Consider the following 20,438-nt stretch of genomic DNA (forward strand, 5'->3'; position numbering starts at 1 on the left):
TGAAAACCTTGGCAATTGTCTGATAATTGTCTTGATAAAATGACTGTGAAGCAGCAAGGAAGATGCATGTGACACGTTATTTACACTGTGATACTGTTTTTCATCTAATTTGCACACAGACTCAAGCCTTGCAGTTTTTACACTTCATTAACAAAATTCATTATACCTAATACACATTACTTCAATGTGTCTGCTCCTGGGGCTTTAAGACAGATCTGTGTATCTTTGTTAGGCGAAGCCTACTACAAAACTGTAAAATACAGCCAGGCAGGGAATGCCTTGCACTTCCCAGTCCTGAGAATTGCTACTTGAGTTATCTCCAAATGCCTAATTCACCTACTGATTGACTCTTTACTCTTTCCTTGACACCTGACTCCTGTTTTTACTGGATTTGGATATTCAAGGATTTCTTCCTGTCCTCGATGAATGCCCTTTCTTGTCCTGATTTTTCACATTGCTTCAAATGCTTTTGAACAAATGTCGTTATTTTGCTAATCCTCTGCACGGAGTGGCTATGAGAATTTTAATTTCCTTTTAAAATCTGCATAGTATTTGATCATAAATTCACAGGAACTATGCAAATCACTCCTTGCAGAGCTGCACCAATTCTCAGTAATATCACTGCTATTTTGTATTTTGACGTACAACTTGTTCTCTCGCTGTGCCTGCCATTTGCTGCTTTCTTACCTTCAGTTGTTTTGCAGTTCTCTGCTAATTCTGATGACCTTTTTCCTTGTTCCCACTACTAGCTTTTAAAGCCAGATGGTTTGCATAACCCATGAGAATATACTAATTTATGTTTCAGCACTTTCATTTCTCATCTTGTCCTTTCCACAGAATGCTTTTCCCTCCTTTTTTGTTTCTCCCCTTTTAGAGCTCAGATTTCTCTCAGAGTTGTCAAAATTGATTTTTCTGAGGTAAAGGGACCTTTTGGCTTTGTAAAACCACTCTCCTGCAAGACATAAACAGTCATGTAACAGACCTCAAGAGCAGAAATGTTCAAAAAGACCATCCATACAATTTTTTGAAATTTCAGTTTTCTCAACCAAGTATTACCCTTTTTTGCATCTGAGTCACCAACCTTAACCACAAAGGAAAGGAGGTGACTTTGCACCAGTTCTAGAAGCAATGATTTTTTTCCCAGCACAGAGGTTCATGGTTTTCCCACAGAGCAATACTGAGAGGACAAGTGTTGTCTGCAGCTGTCTGTAAGTGCCCCTTGCTCTCCCCGTGAGCTCCCACCCAGCCCCAAGTCTTGGAAGTGAGCAAGGGGGAAGGTCTCTGCTCTTCCAGGGTTAGTCTGTTCTGTGGACATTTGTTATTTGCTTTTCTGCTCTATGGCAAAGCCACTTCATGTACTAAAATTGTTACTCTTTAAATATCTCGAGTGTGTCTCACTCGAGTGTGTCTGGTTAAAGGTAGAGATGAAGCAGGTCAGGTATAGTTAGAGCTGTACACCTGAAGGTCGTCGGAATCTGAAACTTCAGGGAGGAATAAAGCAGATGTTTAGGTGACAGAGGGGGCTGGGACCAACATCATATGGTGTGGCATGGAGCTGGCTGTCCTGGCCAAAAACACATCCCCCTGTATGGAGACATGGCACCTGTGCTGTGTCACCTTGGTGGCTATGACTGCTGCCTTAAAGGCTGAGTATTGCTACAGTGAATTTGTGAGATAAGGAGAGCCTGTGAACCAGGAGGGACTCCATGAGCTTGAGACTCCTGATCCCTCCTGGCAGCCTGGACTGATGCTCCCACTTGCACAGAGTGATTTGGGGACAGGAGGGGGAGGATGAACATGTCACACATGTGGATGTCTCCCAGGCAAACTCACAGTTTTAAACTGTTTACCTGAAGGCTCTTTAAATCCTTTGGAATAGCCAGTTATTTTTTGTGGAGAAAGCACTGGTACTCAAACAGCTGCTGAGGAGACCACAGGGAGGATCCACTCAGCTGGCACATGTTTCAAGACAAAACTTTGATAGGGTGGACTGGTTTCACAGAATCCCAGAATTTTTAGGGTTGGAAGGGACATCTGGAATCACCTTGTCCAACCTCCCTGCCAAAGCAGGGTCACCCGGAGCAGGTGACACAGGAACATGTCCTGCGTTTGGAACGTCTCCAAAGAGGGAGACTCCATGACCTCCGTGGGCAGCCTGTTCCAGTGCTCTGACACCCTCAACGTAAAGAAGTTCTCCGCCGTGCTCAGGTGAAACTTCTTGTGTTTCAGTTTACGGCCATTGCCCCTGTACGGCTCCATTGTCCCCCCGTACAGGTGTGTGAAACAAGCACATTAACTCCCTTCCATGCCCAGCCATCTTTACGGGGGCTGCCGGCAGGATCCCGGTCTCCGCAGGGCCGCTGAGGGCAGGGGGCCGGGGGCCCCAGCGCTGCCCTTGCCCGGGGGAGCCGCTTCCCCGCGGTCCCGGCGGGGCGCGCAGGGCGGAGCGGGCGGCGGGGAGCGCTCCCCCCTCACGGCTGCCGGGCGGGCCGGGGCGGGGCCGGGGGCGGGCGGCGCTGGTCGCTGTCCTGGGTGTTGAATCTGCTGCGGCTGCCGGAGCCGGGGAGCGGCCGCGAGTGGCACAGGGCGGGCGGGCGGCATGGAGTAAGGGCTGGCGGCGGCGGGCAGGGGAACGGGGCATGCGATGGGCCAGGCATGATGGACACGCTCGGCTCCGTCCTTCCGCTGCTGCTGCTGCTGCTGCTGCCGCCGCCGCCGCTGCCGCAGGTGCTCGCCGCCGCCCCGCGTATCCAGCCGCCCTCCGCGGGGGCCGCCGCCGAGGCGCGGATCGGTGAGTGGGGCGAGGGGAGGGGGCGCGGGGCTGGCGGGGAGCGCACCCCGTGCTGCTGCCCGGGAGCTTCCCCGCAGGCAGCTCGGCAGGGCCCCGGCGGCCGCGCCCGCACGGCGGACGCTGAGGGGCCCGTCCGCCCGTCCGTCTCCACCGTCCCCGGAGAAGCGGCCCCGTCCGCTCGTCCCTCACCGCCGGCTCCGGAGCTCCGTCCTCTGGTACCTCACCGCCGGCTCCGGATAAGCAGCCCCGTCTGCCGGTGTCTCCGCACCGCCTCCCGCTGCCCGTCCCCGTCCCCGTCCCCTGGTCTGTCACGACCCGCTCCCGGCCCCTCGCACCTCCTGCCCCGCCGCTCCGCCCCGGCCCCTGCCCCAGCGGCGTGTCCCGTCTCGGGGGACACCTCTCTCTGCGGGGCCGCTCTCACCCTCTGTCCCCGCAAGCCGAAAACTTCCGCCAGGGCTCACGAGGCCCCGAAAATCGAGGTGCTCCAGAAAATGCCCCCGAAAATGCTTCCAACCTCCACATATTTAACCCTTCTCCCGGTTTGCTGGATTCAGCCCTTCCATTTGAAGGAGACAGGAAATCTCCGGGCCACAATCCCCCAGATGCAGCCTCTGGTGGAGTCCCCCCTCCAACTCGTGCTGCTGGAGGTGGAAGTCAGCACTGGCTCCGGGTTAAGGCTCTTTCAGAGCTGTCAGAAAATCCCCAGTGCGGACCATTAAAGAGCCACTTTCTATTGAGACATTCTTGACCGACCCCTTCTTCATTTAGAAGGTACCATCTGCACTAAACATCCCCACTTGGGAAGTGACCCACACCGGCATGAAGGGATCCTGAAAACAAACTCTGTCTGTTTCAAATCGATGCAATTCTCCTGTGACACTCTCCCTGGCAGTTCTTTCCTTGCATTGAGACATTCAGCACTGTATGCTCACCTGAACTGTCTATTAATATTAATATCAATATCTATTAATAGAGTCAGTCTCATTTCACTTACAATATCTTCCCAAAGCTCACTTTAAGTCAAGAAGGTCATGAATAGGAGAATTTTGTATTTTTTGCATTTTAATATCTACCTAGGGTGGTTATGGAGATCAGAGTGAAAGCTAAACAAACTATCCCTAAGAAACCTTTTTCTAAGACAAAAAAAATTAAATTTAAGAAACAAAGGAAGCCTTCCAGAGGAATATTGCTGCAGTTTTCCTCATGTACATTCTGTTTATTATGAAGGAATTAAAATCAGCTGACCATGTTTATAATGAGGCTTCAGTCAAGTGGCAATAAAAATGAGCTATTATGCTTGCTATAGTGAATGTAGTGATGCAAGGTTTTAAGGAGAAATGGCTTGGACTGGATTTATCAATCTCTCCTCTCTCCTGGTTGCTATAGATATAGACTGTTTCTCCTAATCTGCTGAAGAGAGAGCTTGCATAAAAATATTGCAAGTAGCAGCTGTAATTTTAACCTCTAATAATGCAATAGCCTGCACTGTGCTTTTGAAGTAGTCCGATTTTGATTCTCTGTCCCTTAACACAAACTGCAAATCAGTTTGGGTCACGGAGTATTTTTTCACTTTGTTGTAGCTGAAACACAAAAACAATGTGTGTGTTTGTTACTTCCTTCCAGCTTCCCTGTGCTCCTGCCTCGGCAAGGATCCCTGCCTGCCAGTTAAGGCTGTCCTTGCATGGAAGGGACTGGGGGAAGAGCAGCCTTGATTTTACACAATGAATCCACTGCTCTGGATCCAACAGCAGCAAAACAAGCTGAGCCTCCCTACTTCTTGCTGGGATAGGGACCTCACTGATATGTCAGGGATCTCTGTGAAAGATGGGAAGGGATTGATTGTGTTTGACAAGATGCAGGAAAATCTTTGCATTGCTTGAAGTGAAACAGTTTTAGCTGTCTCTTCCATTAGAGTTCCTTTATTTCTTTTATTGACCAGTGTTTCAGATCTCAATCTTACAAAAACAATGTGTGTTTGTTACTTCCTTCCAGCTTCCCTGTGCTCCTGCCTCGGCAAGGATCCCTGCCTGCCAGTTAAGGCTGTCCTTGCATGGAAGGGACTGGGGGAAGAGCAGCCTTGATTTTACACAGTGAATCCACTGCTCCGGAGGTATAATTTGGAGGCATTTCAACAGCAGGAAAACAAGCTGAGCCTCCCTACTTCTTGCTGGGATAGGGACCTCACTGATATGTCAGGGATCTCTGTGAAAGATGGGAAGGGATTGATTGTGTTTGACAAGATGCAGGAAAATCTTTGCATTGCTTGAAGTGAAACAGTTTTAGCTGTCTCTTCCATTAGAGTTCCTTTATTTCTTTTATTGACCAGTGTTTCAGATCTCATTAATCTTGAGTTCAGACTATTTATTATTGTAGATTCTGTTCAATTTTGGAGTACAATTTTTAGACACAATCAGGGGACATAACTGTAATTGTACGTGGTATCTGAGTTTTGGGATTATTTGTAGTTATATGTAAAAGATACTAATTTGGTTTCTTCTTGTGCTCAGTCCCATCTTCTTTAATTGAAAATTGAAGACAGACAGATGTGTTATGGGACCTCTAGAATGTGTGCTGAAAACTGCTTTAAAAGCAAAGTAATTATAGAAACATATTTTTATTGGGGTTTTTACCCCATTATTTCAGGAACTCTTCCTATAAGTTTTTTCAGAAGCAGAAGTTCATGACCTTTACCATTTCATGGAATGAATTAATCCAATTTCATTCTTTTCCTCTTTTTTATGGTCAACTTTGGCATGCACTTTCCAGTATAATGAGCATCTTTAAATGTTGACCTTTATTTTGTAACATAATTACAAACTTGTTTAAGAAATTAGAAGATTAAAAGTTGGAGTTAACTGAGATACATGATTTGGACTCATGCTTCTTCTGCCTCAATAATTCATGAAGCTTTGTAAATTCTTCCTGTGGTGAGATGTTTTGTTAAGGTGCAATTACCAACAGAAGCACATATTCTTTCATTTCTTGACATTTGCCTTTCATCATTCATCATTCTGTGATGATTTATAGTAACATTTTAAATGTGAAAAAATAAGGAAAAGTAAAGTCTTTTCCCTCTCTCTTTTTCTTCCCTAGGTCTAGGCCAGGAGAGAGATTTTTCTCTTTTTCACAGAAAAAAAATCAACAGAGTACATAGTAGTATTCATTAGTCTTTAATGAAACACTGGGCTTGAGAGTTTAATATTCTAAAGAAATCTTTATTAATTTATAAGATACAGTTCATTTAAGATTATGGAACTTCTTTTTAAGTGTTTTACAAAGTAATCATCTGTGGAAAAATACTTCCTGATCATGTTTGCTCAATTCCAAAGGCTTGGGTTGTTCCATTCTTGTGTTGGTCATAACACTAAGCAGTACCTTCAATGAAAGCTACAGCTCCTACTACTGAAATATTTTCATTGTACAGCCTTTTAAGCAGACTAATTGATTCAGAAAGTTGCAGTGGTACTTTATTTTCATTTTAGGTAGGCTGGGTGAGATAGAGAACTCGATAACAAAGTAAGCTGTGAGCATTCTCAGTCACATTCTTTCATTAGTACTGAAACATTGGTACTTTATAGCAGAAGTTGTCCTCATATGTTTCAGAAAAGAGTAAATGTGCTTGCTGCAGTACCTTCACATTGACCTCTGATGTGTAAAATGATGCTTATAACCTTCAGCAAATATAATTTTGCAATATAATTTGATCTTTTGTGCTGTGTGCAATCCCATTTTTCAGTATGCATTTTCCTCTTAAATGAGTACATTGATAGGCCGTGGAAATTTCTGGAAACATTGGTTCCACGCTCTACGTAAATTTGTTCCATACACTGTAAAAGTTCCTTCAGCGTTGTATTGAAGTAATCACTGGCAGAATTTTTGTCTGTCAAATGAGTGTAAATTTACTTTTTAACTTGCTAACAAAAAGACAAGTCACATTTCAGCGTATAAATATGAAATATACTCCTAAACCTTTAGCTGTGAGTTCCTGACACATACAGTGAGCAAAGACAGTGTCTTACATTTCTCTAGGATTTAAATGTAATTGAGGATAGAAACTTTACTCAAAGACATAAAAAATGTTGCATGTTAAGTTTAGTACCTTCAAAAAGTACTGTGTGCATATTTAACCACTGAAAAAAATATTTTAGAGGTGGGTTAGGAGATGCAAATGGCTAAAGTTGATCAGAATTAAGAAACAGCAACAGCAGGCAGTTACTATTGGTGAAAAACATTTATCCAGTGTTGATTCTTAAACTGTAAGAGTTAAATAAAGAGTAGGACAGGTGAAAAAATTATTTATTTAGATTTTCTGCATTTCACTCAGTGTTTTGAACACTATCCAAAGGAGGAAGCGACAGAGAGCTTTTGGCTATGGATGTCCCATGGGGAATGGCATAGAAGTGTATCTTGATTTAGTCCTTGTTGGATGGATGTCACCTTAACAAAACTTAACATAGCTGTTGTTTTCAGCCATCATTGGTAACTGCTATGAAGATCCATGAGGGCAGAAGTTTTGCTTCTTGCAGTAATTGAGCTGAAGCTCACTGAAGTCAATGTCAACCTTCCCACTGACTTCAGTAGCATTTGGACCAAAGTTCTGCTTTGAGGCTTGTAGCAGACTGGCTGAGAAAGTAGGAGAATTAGAGTTTTACCATCTGTTCAGTACAAAAAAATTGCCTGACTTTCCAGTTGCATTAATTTCGAACTTCTCATAGGCACTCTGGTTTTTAATAATGTCTTTATTTGATGTAATTATTGACGGTGGAGTGTAATTTATGATATAATAGTAGAAAATAAAAATAACAGCAAAATAATTTAATTAAGACAAGGCTGTGTGCTCAGAATGTGAAGGATTCAGTGTAGGAAACTGGATTCTTCCCTTCATCAAAAATAGTTTTTCATATCCTAGAAATGTTTCTTAAGTTATCAGTTACATTAAAAAGCAGCTTTAAGGTAGATTGATATCAAAGCACGTCTATCTGTCAGTTCCACTGAATTACAGGCAAGAACATGCATTGACATTATTGGCATCATGCCATGACTGTTCTAGAACAGCTTTTTTACTGTAACTTGTTTGTGTTCAAAGTTGCAAGTGGACAGGAAGTGAATTATTTTCTGTCAGTCAAAGGAAGCAGTTGCAGGGTGCTGTTACAGCAGGGTTGTTCATGGGATGGGATTTCTTGGGAGTTTTTCTGTGTTCTTGTTTGTCTTACTGACTAAGAGAAAACAGAAAAGTTTTTGGCAAGATAATCTTGTCTCTGCTTCCTACCTGAGTGTGCCCCAGCCCTTCTAAACCTCACCACAGCACACCATCATGGTGCCATGACGTCAGCCAGGCTGCTGAGGGGGAATTGCGTTCCCTTAGATCCCGGAACATTTGGGCAGCTCTGCTGAAACAGCCCAGGGCAGGTCATGTTGACACACTGCTGATAGACAGGCAGTGGCCTGTGTACTTTGTGACTGTGAGCACTGTGGGTTACAGACAGCACTGTGCTGAGACTGCCATGGAGAGGAAAGTGCAGCTGCAGTCCCTGGGGGTGCTGAGCTCATTGAGAAGCAGGAGCTGAGGTCCCCTGTGTCAGTCAGATTTCCACGGCCTGGAAGGAGAGCATAAGAACATGAGCTCAGATGTAGGTGGTTGCCATCATTCATATGTGTCCAAATCCGTAAGAAGGCTTGTGCAAGTCAAAAGGCAGTGTACATTCCAGCTGCCTGAGAATGATACATATTTTAGTCTCATCCCACTGACAATGTAGCCTAAAATGTAGCTAAAATCTCTGCAGTTATTCTTACAAAATCAGTGTATCTACTGTCTTGCTAAAACCTGTGTTGGTGTTTAAGCAGCACAGGCATATTTGGGAGGAAATTCAGTAACTGAAGGAAAGATTGATTTGGTTTTGGTCATAAATTTGGCAGAGGATGGAAAGTCTCCAAGAGGCAAAGTTCACTGCTAGCTTCCATCACAGGAGTGCTGAGCTGGATGTGTATTTGGTTGGGCTCAGTGTAGTCATTATTAATAATCTAGGAAGGCAGTGAGTAATATTGTTGTTGGTCAAACAGTTTTATAATTGCAAATGAGGAGTAAGCAAGTGAAGAAGGGAAGCAAGCAGAAAAGAAGCTAAAAGAAGAGAGAAAAGCATGTTGGAATGTGGATGTTTAAAGGACAGAATGAAAAATTAAGTCTTTAGAATAGGAGATCAGAAATGGAGATTAGTGAGTTATATATGATCTGTAGAGATGTAAATTTAAGATTAAATGGAGTTACCTTTTCTCTTGGAAGAAACAGTCAATTGCAGCAGCAAACCTGAGATGTTCAGTGTATCAGTTTGAGACATAAGAAAATGAAGGAAGGTGACTAGAAAGATAAGGGATTTGTAAAATAAAACTATTAACTCATTCTTTCAGGCCAAAGCTGTGGCAAAAAAAGGGAATTGAGAAATGCATATACACTATGAGAAACTGCTCTGGGAATAGAAAGGATTTATTTCTCTTAATGTAAGGGTTGGGAATCATCTAACTAAATGTAATTAATTGAGCTAATCACTCTAGGCTCCTTTTAACCTATTTCTAGTTTGTAAGTTTCAATTAATTTTACTCAACTGTACATATCTAACACAGGTCAGCTAAATGTCTCTCTGAGTGCAGCTATTGCTTTCCACTTAGTATTGTCTTAAATACATTTCCCAGGGTAGGGCAAGTATCTGTAAGTATCTACATGGTAGGTACTGCACTTCAGCTCCAAAAATGAGATGCTCAGGTTAAACCTGGGGAGAGCTAAACACATTTGGAGAGTGATTCACCTGTCTTTCCCCACTGGGTGAGACAAATGAAGTAGCTCAAACTAAAGTTAGGTTGCTTGAGGCTCACCAGCTAGGTTTCTACAAAACCTTTCTGAGATCTATAGATCTTGCCAGTGAGCTGTTTAGGGAGGTTCTGTGAGTAGTCTAGCAGGTTTGTCACATAAGGGACTGAAGTGAGGTGGCTGATGGATAATTGTAATACTTTAGAGAAATTTCTTTGAGAAAATCAGCCTCTGATAATTGCAAACAAGTGAAGACGACCTCCGAATGAGACAGAGGAGAAATGGGCATAACAGAATGAGCAAGCAAAGGGAAAAAAGCAGGTAAATGTGCAGGAGGTCTGCAGGCAGGACAGAGAAAAAGGCAGGGGAGTCTGGTATTAGAGAGCTGAAGGAAGGGGACCATGAAGACATGAGCTGTGGACAGGCAAGGGAATGCATGTTAATGTGTACATAAATTAATGAGCTTTCTTATATGAGTTTTAGGGCCTTTATTTGTGAGGTGGTGGAAGGGTTGTATATCTACCTCAACCATTTCACAGTGCCAATACATTACTGCATTCCCAGTAAGAGTTTGCCATTCAGAACAGCTGTATTCATCCAACAATTAAGGAATTTTATTTCTTCAAAGATTAGAGGAACTTTATGGATTTTATTATTTTTGAGAAGAAATTTCTTGAGAAGTAGCTTAGTAAATTATCACATCTTACTCTGTTTTTTCCCCCTATAGTTTGTTTCAGCAAATGGTACTTATACCAAACCTAGTTTGTTACACAGTGTCTCTGGACAGAGAGTTAGTGCTTTCACTGCCTACCTATTTTGCTTCCAAGTAACACATTGATTAAACAAGCTCTTTTTGCATGTAAAATGAGTAACTAGAAGTTTTATGGGAAGTACAGCTGGTTGTAGTGGGTGTAAGGTCTCTTCTTTCAGTCACAGCTTAGCAGCATGCAAAGATGGTTACATAAGCTTGAAATCACAGCCAGCAAGAGCAAGGTAATGTGCAGACATAGATGTGCCTCCCAAAATGTCACATACTTCCAGATGTCCTCATAGAAAACAATGCAGCAGGGACCAAACACACACTACATATTGCAACAAACTTAACAAGTTCAACAAAACTCAGGAAATATCCGGATAGATGTAAGCCCCCCTTTTTACTCCCTCTTCTCCAATTAATCTTCGATCTCAAGTCTGAACCTCAATATATTCCATGAGGTACCTTATGAAAATCAGTCGTGGATGCTGAATGAGGTGTTTTGAATTTCTGGTGCATAGAAATTTTCTGCTCAAATTATTCTGCAGGAGATGATTACCTGTCTGTCTGTGGCTGCCCTAAAAGGGGTAAAGATATTATAATCTCTTCTCTTCTTACTCTTCTGCCCTGCACCAAGAGCAGAAGTTGTCTTTTTTCTACAACTATTTAGTTGGTTGATGCAATTCATTAAACTCAGAGCAGTTGTTTCAGGCAACAACTTTATTTCACCTGGAAGGTCATGCCTCATCTTCAGGCCTGAGGAAGAGTTTGTGTGTTAAACAATTTTCTGTGTGTTTTTCAGCTACTACCAGCCTGCAGCTTTGCAGTACAGAATGGCAGTAACAAAATTTTATGCTATTCCTGACAGTGACTGTTGATCTTTCTTTTGTAAAAGGTATTGTTTTGGATGAAATTAAAAAAAAAAAATGGACCTGAACCATAGCCTTGCTTGTAAGCAGTGAAATCAGTGCTGGTATTGGTGCTGGTGTCTACGACATGGCAACAGGGAGATGGGTTTTGGGGGCAGGATTAGTTTATGCCACTCTTAAGGTCTCAAAGGCATGAAATGTTGACTTGTGTCTGTGTAAAAGATAGTCTCCTATTAGCCTGTCCTCTCTTACAGAGTAGATTTATAAGTCAGACATTACATTGTATTTGCACTTTTGTGCTGAATTAAAAAAATAGCATCAAAGATTATAGGCCTTGATGAATGTGGATCAATCACCACCAAATAATGTGAATGTCCATTCTATTTCTTTTAAGAATGTGTACATTATTGTTTATTTCTCTTGGAAAAATGGTTTGTTATAATTTTAATTTGTAGTGTGGAATGCATGTGAAATTTATATAAGTATAAATTTAAATCAGTATTTATATATGAAATACTTATGTTTCAGCTTTATTTGATCTCTGTTGTGGTAGATGTTAACTATCAAATACCTTCAGTGAGCTATTACCCATGAAATCTTCCTTCCTGTTCTAGATTTCATCAAAGCTCTGTAGTCTCAGGATGTAGTCACTCAATGCCTTACTCAAACTAGGAAAATCTTCCAGCAAGCCTCTTCTGAGACCTGGCCACACGTCCCAGCCCAGCTCCTCAGCTAAACACTGGCTCTTACCTTCATGGCACCAATCTGTAGATTGTGCAACTCCTTCCATTTGTTGGAGGTGGCTGTACTCACTGGTGACTATCCCAGTTCTTACTTTAACATCTTAAAGGAAGAAAAAAAGGAGGGGAAAAAGAAATTTGGGGATTAGTCATCTGTCATGACTGTTTGGAGATAGCAGAATATTAATGAAAACAAGATATCAAGCTAAATATCATCAAGCATTTAGGTAGGTCACCTTGGAGGTAGTGACACAGTTGATAGGTATAACTCCACCCCAAATATTCTTCAGTGCAGAGTATTCATTAATATTTTTTTTTTTTTGCTTGGTCTGTATTTAAGAAGTGTCTGTTTGGCTGTGCTTCTTTTTATTTTCCTCTTGAAAACTGGGGTCAGGTTTTGCAAATTTGTCTTACCTCAATTTTAAAGTTGTTAAAATATTCTTGTTAGTACTACCTACCTGGAAATTTATTTTTGTTAACTGGGTCAGCTCATAATTACAGTTTACTAACATATGTTAGATGCAGAGGATAAATTCCAAGGACAAAAAGCAGCTATAAAAAAAATGTATATTCAGAATAAATGTGACAAGAATGAAAACTGAAATTTTGAAGGAAAACCCAAAGTTAACTGAAGCTATCCATTGTGAGAGCTGCAGAAAAATAAAACAATCATGTTCTTTGGAAGCAATCACTCACACTTTCAGACAATATAAAGTTTATAATGCTATAATCAAGTGGCATTTGAAAAGCAGAATGGGAAGGTTGTTTTAGTACTATATGTGCTGGGTTTTATGCTGCCCAACAAAGATCTAGGGATGAGAGTGGGTTATTTTCTGTCCATTTGCTTTTGTTTCTCTGAGTAACACCTGCTCTAACGAGTTTGTAATCTGAAAGTAAATAACTGAGCAGGGAGGAGGAAATGGACACAGCACACAGGCTTGAGAATAAACAGCTGTCAAATGGCTGCTGTTTCAGAAAGTGGAACACACAGTTTTGATGGAGAATCTGATTCAGCTTGAATGAAGGAACTGATCACACCCAGTTGTCAAACTTTCCTAATTGAAGAATTACTTGAGAGAACTCTAGAACAATATGTTATCCTCTTCAGATTATGGAACTATTTTCACAGTTTAGCAGGTAGGGAAGAGCTCTGGAAGGATCAGCTACCCACTGATGGGGTGGCTACACAGGTTGTAAAAGGAGTGTGGATGTGCTTCTTTCTCTTGCTGTTTAGGGAAGTTCATGCCAGAGAGACTAAATTAAATAGTAGTGTGTTAAAAGGGGATGAGCTTTACCTAAGTCTGCATGAAACTGCCAGAATCTGAATTTATGTTACATATATTTGGCCACCTACCACTTTTGTCATTCAGTGTCTTTCTTTTTGTCCGTCTGGAATTAGAATAACATCAAGTTGCTTTCAGATGAAAGTTCATCCCTGCACAAGGAGACTCTGCTATCACGAGAGGCATATAAAGTACAGCCTTTAATGAGTAGTTCCACCAGTTTTCCTGACTTTGTTTCTGTGTTTGGTGCAAATTAGAGGGGTTGCAGGTACAGTTCCTTTTGATGCCACTGGTATTAGTCCAAGGTTCCTGGATTTAAAGGGATTTAAGACAGCAAATATTTAAACAGGGCTTGCCTGATTCTATACAATGTGTTTAGCTCTATTTAATACAAAGCATTACCAAATAAATATTTGAACATTTTCTGTCTAGTCAGTTTCCCATTGTCTGTGTTGTAGTCTGAAGATAGACTTGACTCAGGAGCTCCCATGTTTTCCTTCTACTTGACAAAGATACTCTGCTTAATTCTTCTCAGTGTGGGAATTCTTCTTGCCAGATGATGGGCTTTGGTGGTTTGGTGGTGTTCCATTTTACACCCTGATCCCACAGAATGGGGTGTGGGTGTTACCTTGTGTGGGAATGTCACTCTGGTAGAGGGCAGCATTCTGCTGGCCACACCTAAGTCACTCCCCAAGCCTAGACAACGTTCATGGTCAAATGAAAAGCAAGTATTCTACTCTGTGCAGAGTTCAGTAAAATAGCTATGATACAAAAGAATAGGTGCAGAGGAAGATCACATAACACTCCATAAGCTGTAATCTTTACCAGACTGTCAGAGTAAAGTAATTATCAGAATGCTTAATTACATTTCCCAGGGACAGATTATTTTTTGGTCAAGTCTCATCCCCCAAAATGCATACTGACTTTACATGAAGAACCTGCCTTTGTGCTATGTTTCTCTTGGGAGAAGGCTCATTCATACCTGGGATTTCCACCCACCTTCACCCTTCAGCTCCTCTCAGCTGTGCTAGCAGAGCTCTGTTTGACCAGCTTCATCATTGCTGTGGAACTTTTGGAAAGTCCTTCCCAGTTGTACAGATGTCAACTAAACACCACTTTGAGAAAAAAACCAAAAACCCAAAACCAAAAAAATCCCCCAAACCATTTACACACTGCCAATACAGCTCTTGCTGAACACACATTATTAAGCTGGTAGTCAGAGTACTCTAATATTATCTGTTATGTTGGAGTCAGTATGCAACACCTCTTTTTCCTAAGCTTTGTAAGTAAAAGTTGAACTGGCAGCTCTGTTGGAAATAGATTAATTTCAGTAGTTTCTTACCACTTCTTCCTACCACAGTATTTTACATTATATTTATTCATAATTTATTTTTAGTCATGTTTCATTTGTGGATAATGTGTGTCAGTTATTATGATGATATTTTTTCACTTCACAAATCAAAGAAGAGCTATTTCTGTAATAGTTTACATGAAATCTGTGATTAAGTCTGTCTGTTTAATTTTGGTTTGATTGCCAATGCAAAGAGTTAAGCATGTGCCTAACTATAAGTAAGTGCTGTTGTCACTTAGTAAATGTGAGTGGTCACCCTTTATGCTTTCAGCATGGAAAAATATAGGTCACAGCAGTTTTGTTCTTTGAATTTTTGTAGAGTCCGGACCTTTATTTCACTCATTTAGTTGGTAATTGAGCACTTTGATGACATCAAAATTTTACACACTACAAAAACTTGGAATTCCAACTTCATAGTGCTGTCACTTGCATACATGTTCAAGGTTACTCAAAGAATTCATTGCATTTCCAAGTAAGATAGTTATAATGGGGTTTCTAAAATGAGTCTAGATAGAAATTCCTAAAATTGCCTTGAATATGCTGTTTGTAGTGCCTTGTGCAATAAAAATATTTTGTGCATTTTACTTACTTTTTAAAATTTGATATGGCACAAATCTAGATGAGCTAGAAGGTTTGGTTTTCATTCTTCTCCAATGAGTAGGATGTCTGCTGACATCCAGGAAGGACTGTAAAAAGATGCAAATGAATATTTCTTTGAAATCATATTGGTGCCAAAAATCCACCAACTGATGCTTTACAACTGCATGAAAACTGAAAGAGGTTATTCCTCCTTTTCCAAAGATGATCCTCAGTATGCATATTGCCAATGCTTCCCCAGAAGAAAGACTTGAGCTCTGGACCTTACCTCTGGACCAGTGAGATAATTGCATAGTTACAGAAAAAATAAATATAAATTCATGTCAGAATCCCCAGGTGCCTCATGAATGAATTTTGTATTCACTCTGCAATTTCTCAGTTCATATATTATCTGTGTGTAGTTATTCTCCATATGTGATAAATTAGAAGTAGCTTTTTTTTCTTGGTTTCATCTCAGGAGGTGAAAACTTATTTCTGCAAATATATCTTTTTGCAAATGTAAGCTTTTTTTTTTTTTTTTTTTTTTTTTTTTTAATGAAGATGATAGGTTGCTTTAGGATAAAAAATTATTAGGGAATTTTCCTTAGAGACCATTGAGAATTCTCTCCTCACAAGAGGGACTACTGGGTGGCTAAGGGGAAAGAAAGTAGGACAGACCTCAGCAAGTGAGAAGTCATTATGGAAATAGATAAAAACTTTAGTTCACCTTTTCTGTTCCATCCTTACCCATGCTGAATATGAACTGGATTCCTCTGAAGAGCTTGACTGTGCTTTTTAACTTGACCTAGAACTCTCTTAAGACAGTGCTTAAATTTAAAGGGCTTGTTAGGAAGATGTTACTGTAGCAACAGGAAAGTAGCATTTTTCAGATTTGACAAAAAGCTTTAGTGTCCTTCTTGACTGTATCTTCCAGATTTCACAGTATGATTTTTTTTCAAAGTCACATATGGTATTTGTTGGATGAATTACCAAAAAATAGTCAAGTGGTGCAAAGACAAAAATGATGATTTCAAATAGTGATTTTTAAAAATAGTCTTGCCTACAGTAATATGTTGCCATTCCATTATATGAGGCTTTAAAATATTAATAAAGTGATGATTCCTGTTTTTTCATGGATCTGCTGAGGGACCCTCTGTTGGTGGATCAGCTCTCCAGGCTGGTATTGGGCCTGGCAGATCTGAGGATATTCCACAGTGATGGATGGCTGGCAGCTGGGAAGATCACCCAATGAGAGTGTTATGATCTATTGCCCCATTCTTGCCTTCTTTCCCTCAGCAAATGGTTTCTGTTAGAGGATGATTTTGGTTTAATCTGATTTGTTTCTTTGTATTGTTTGCCCCTTTTGACAAGAGCAAACTGAGGAAGCACAAATGGCAGCCCTGAATAATGCTTGGGTTCCCTTACAGATTGATGGGGCCAGGAGGCTGCAGTGCTGAGGGTATTCTGAAGAATGATAGAACAATTCTGACGTGGATAAAGATTCTAGGTGCAGGAGTTCAGAAACTTTCCTCAGAAGAAAAAGAAACAGATATATTCACAGCAATCGCGAATCAAAATTTATGCTCGGATTTGCTCATCAGGCCCTGAATAAGAAATATTTCATGAGAGACAAAATTCCATGGATTTTTGCTGCTGAGCTGCTAATGCAGTGCTAAGTGTGGGCAGAAAATACAGCAGTTAGATGAGTTTTTATAACTGTGTTCTAGCCAGAAGTCTCTATATTAAAGTGCTCCCAGGGGGTTCCCATAGCCATGGAAAGTATGTAACTAACTTTGGTGAGAGGAAAAGCCCTGTATTTGCATTGTAAGTTGGGTGTCAGTCCAGATAAAGCGTGAATAGAAAAATGTCATATCAAGGCAGAACAGACTATTATGGTCTGCTGAATTGGAAGATCATTCTACCCAGCCAAGCCAGGCCTCCCCTGCATCCTTCTGCCTTTGCTTTCAGACTGGGTGGCAGTTCTGTATTGTCCAGCGTGTGAGAGCTGGTGAAAACATGGACTTGGGAGTGTGCAAGTGGGATTCCAGTGTAGCCTTCAGCTAATTGCTGTGCTCCAGGTGATGGGAAGGAACAGAACTAGGATTTGTTTTACTTCTTGGGTGTGAAATAATGAAAGTGCATCTTTGTGCATGAGATCTGTGTGAGAGGCAAGATTCAATTGCAAGCGTGCTGAATTTTAAGAGAAAATAGCTCAATAGGGCACTCAGAAAAATAAGTAATTTAATAAAGTAGAAAAAGGTACAGTAAGTGGGCTGATTTATCATGATCTTATATCAAATTGCTGGATATTATAACCACAGCTGAACCAATTGTTTTCCATTGCCTTGGTTTACTTTCACAAATGAACAAAGTCTTAAAAAATGAGCGTGGAGACAAACAAACCAAGGATGATAATATTAATGAGAAAGGCAGTTCAGATTCAAGATCTGTTGCAATTTTGTAACCTTGAAGTCACTGAGTTTAAAGAAGCATAACTTTTGAAGGCTTCTTTAAAGGAGGAAGGTGAAAGATTTTTTTAAAAAATAAGACTGCTTTGCTCCTTTTAATAGCACTTCTAGTTAATATGCAGTTTAAAACAAAACACTTCCTCAAATCTTCCAGCTATCAGAACAGGTTTGTTCTAAAACAAGCTTATAGGAATGTGTTTATCACTTTCTTTAAAATTAAAATAATTAAGGAAACATTTGACTCTTCCTCAAAAATTACTACAGTGACATAAAATGGCAGTTCCTCCAAATCTCTGGCTGTTGTGTATAGGTTATTTGAGCAATGATTGTGAGTTTTTGCTTGAAGAGCAAGGGATCCCAAAGTGCTCCCAAGTGCAGTGTGGCTGTGTAGAGCTGCTGTATTTAACTTCTTGAGCCACTGGTTTTGTGTGATCATTGGATTAAAACTCTTCAGTGTAGTACAGATACTAAAGTTATGTTTTACATGACCCAACAGAACAAGGAAATACATTATATTTTGGGATGGTTTTGTCTGGATAGTTTTTGTGGTTTTTTGCTTTCATTCCTTAATTGCAGCATAGAGTATTCCTTGAAGAGGTTTTAGCTTTATCTGCTCAACATGTGGAATTTTTTCTTTATAGGAGCCTCTCTTGTTTTAACATTTGGTTTTGCTCCATCTGAGGGCAGAAATAAAACAGAAAATTAAAGTGTATTAATGGAATAAACCACTTTAAAATGTTATTTTTGCAGAAGGTAAAATACTGAAATATTTTAGAATTTGGGGGTTTTATGTTCACACTGAATTTTCAGCATGAACTGCAAGGTTTGTCAGCCCCAGGGCAGAGTGAAGGATTTGCCAGTCCTCATCCTAGAAGTTGTATCCTCAGATCTGGTGTGTCCATGATGGGCAGGAGGACCCAATCTTGCCACTGGGCCAGGCTCTGCTGCTCACCTGATCCAGGAGGCCAGCTCTGGAAGGGGCATTTCAAATACCCAAAAGTCACAAAATCAGAATAGAATCACAGAATGGTTTGGGTTGAAAAAGACATTTTAAAGGTCATCTGGTCCAATCCCCCTGCAATGAGCAGGGACATCTTTAACCTTGTCAAGTTGCTCAGAGTCCTGTCCAACTTCTTTCTTTATCTAAAATCCCACCATTCATATCTCTCTCAGATGCATTGTAGTGTTAAATTTACTTCAATTTAAATATTTTGATTCTATTTTTTTTTCCTTAGAACTATCTTGTAGAACCTCAATTTTCTGAAAACTACATTTTTCTTTGAAAGATCTGACAGTCTCCATCAGCTTTGGTTTATATAAGGATCAGAATGTTCAGAGAAGTCAATTGGTTTTGTTAAAAAACCCAAACAACGCAAAATAAAGCAATCTTCTAATTTTTCTTACACAAGAGCAGAATGTGACTAAAATTTTCATGAAAGTGGTGGGGTTTTTTTTACTTCTGCTTCTTGAGGTGTCTGCCACCTGGTCTAGTTTTTTTTTTTTAATACCAGGAAAAGACATCCTGTTTCTCAACTGTCTTCAAAGAATATGTTGATTTCACAAAAAAAAAAAAAAAAAAAAAAAAAAAGGTGTGTTTTTACATGTTTTCAAAAGCTCCAGCTTTTAAAAAATATCATGAAATGTGTAGATATCTGTCCTCTAGTGAGAATTACAGCAAAATGTGTTCTGCACAATTTTTCAATTATTTTCTAATCCCAGACAGACTGGAAGCTACAGCTATTGACAAACCTCATGAGAAATAGCAACATGTACCAAATTCCTTTTCAACTCTAGCAATTTAGTGCTCTCTCAGAAATAAGAGTGTGTTAGATTAGATATTTTAAAATCTGGGCTTTTTTTTTCTTAAATTGCTTTTGATAAGAAACATTTCAACTTTTTTCTTTTTGAGAAAACTTGCTGGATTGTTAGTTGTGTAGTGTGGGATTCATCTTACATCAGAACTCTGCAGCTGAGTCAGTCACTCTGTCCCATTTATAGTCACTGAAGGGGAAGAGGTGCTCATGGGACATACTTGATCTGACCTATTTTACGTGTCTGCGTCAGGAGGAGATGAGTGGCACTCCAGGAACATTTAGCAAACTGGCTAAATTTCCTTTAACTGCAGAAGCAGCAAAGTGTGAGCAAAGACTGTATTAGAGTAGGAGCTCCCATCCAAAGTTTCTGTAATATCTCCAGGAACTTTTTTATACTTCAGATCTGCATCTTAATGCATCTTCAAATGGGATAGTTTCCAAATCCTCTGTCTTAAGAATACTTTGTAGTGCTAAGGTTTATAATCTTTAGCGGTGCCTTTGTTATACCTAAAAAAGATAGAAGGTAAATACATTCTCATCCAAAGTTTTTAAAACTAAGAGAACCACAGTAACAGGGACTCTGTAGATGGATATCACTGTCTTCCTTCTCTTGAAGGACATTCTGGCTCTACAGTGATAGAGTATCTTATGATTTGGGATTAAATTATATTTTTGAAAAGTCAATTATTTTGACTTTTTAAAAAAGTAATCTTCTTGTTTGTGAATAAATTCATAGTTTGAAGTAAGCAATTAAAATATAATAAGCAATAAGCAATCACTAACTTTAAACTGAAAATATGCAGTTAAATTCCAGTTGTTTCTAAGCTCAAAAATTTTTTGCCATGGTATATAATCATGCAAATGCCCCAGCACTGACACACTTGGTTGCAAATACATTCCTTCCTTCTTCTACAGTATAACAAGTTTCATAATTTTTCTGATTATTATTTACTTTATCATGCTTTGCTCATGTTCAGCATAGTTTGTTTT

At 40.3% G+C, this 20,438-nt stretch overlaps 1 protein-coding gene across 1 annotated transcript in view; it reads left to right on the forward strand.

The window, feature by feature from the left end:
- The first annotated feature begins 2,655 nt into the window (after nt 1–2,655).
- PTPRN2 (protein tyrosine phosphatase receptor type N2) overlaps nt 2,656–20,438 on the forward strand; it is a 631,017-nt gene continuing 613,234 nt past the window's right edge. Inside the window, exon 1 of the mRNA XM_041408324.1 lies at nt 2,656–2,791. Within this exon, the coding sequence (XP_041264258.1) occupies nt 2,656–2,791 (136 nt within the window). The remainder of the gene's footprint in view (nt 2,792–20,438) is intronic.

Source organism: Onychostruthus taczanowskii, unplaced genomic scaffold (assembly GCF_017590055.1).
Source record: "Onychostruthus taczanowskii isolate IOZ18803 unplaced genomic scaffold, ASM1759005v1 scaffold3, whole genome shotgun sequence".
In the NCBI taxonomy this organism is placed as follows: domain Eukaryota; kingdom Metazoa; phylum Chordata; class Aves; order Passeriformes; family Passeridae; genus Onychostruthus; species Onychostruthus taczanowskii.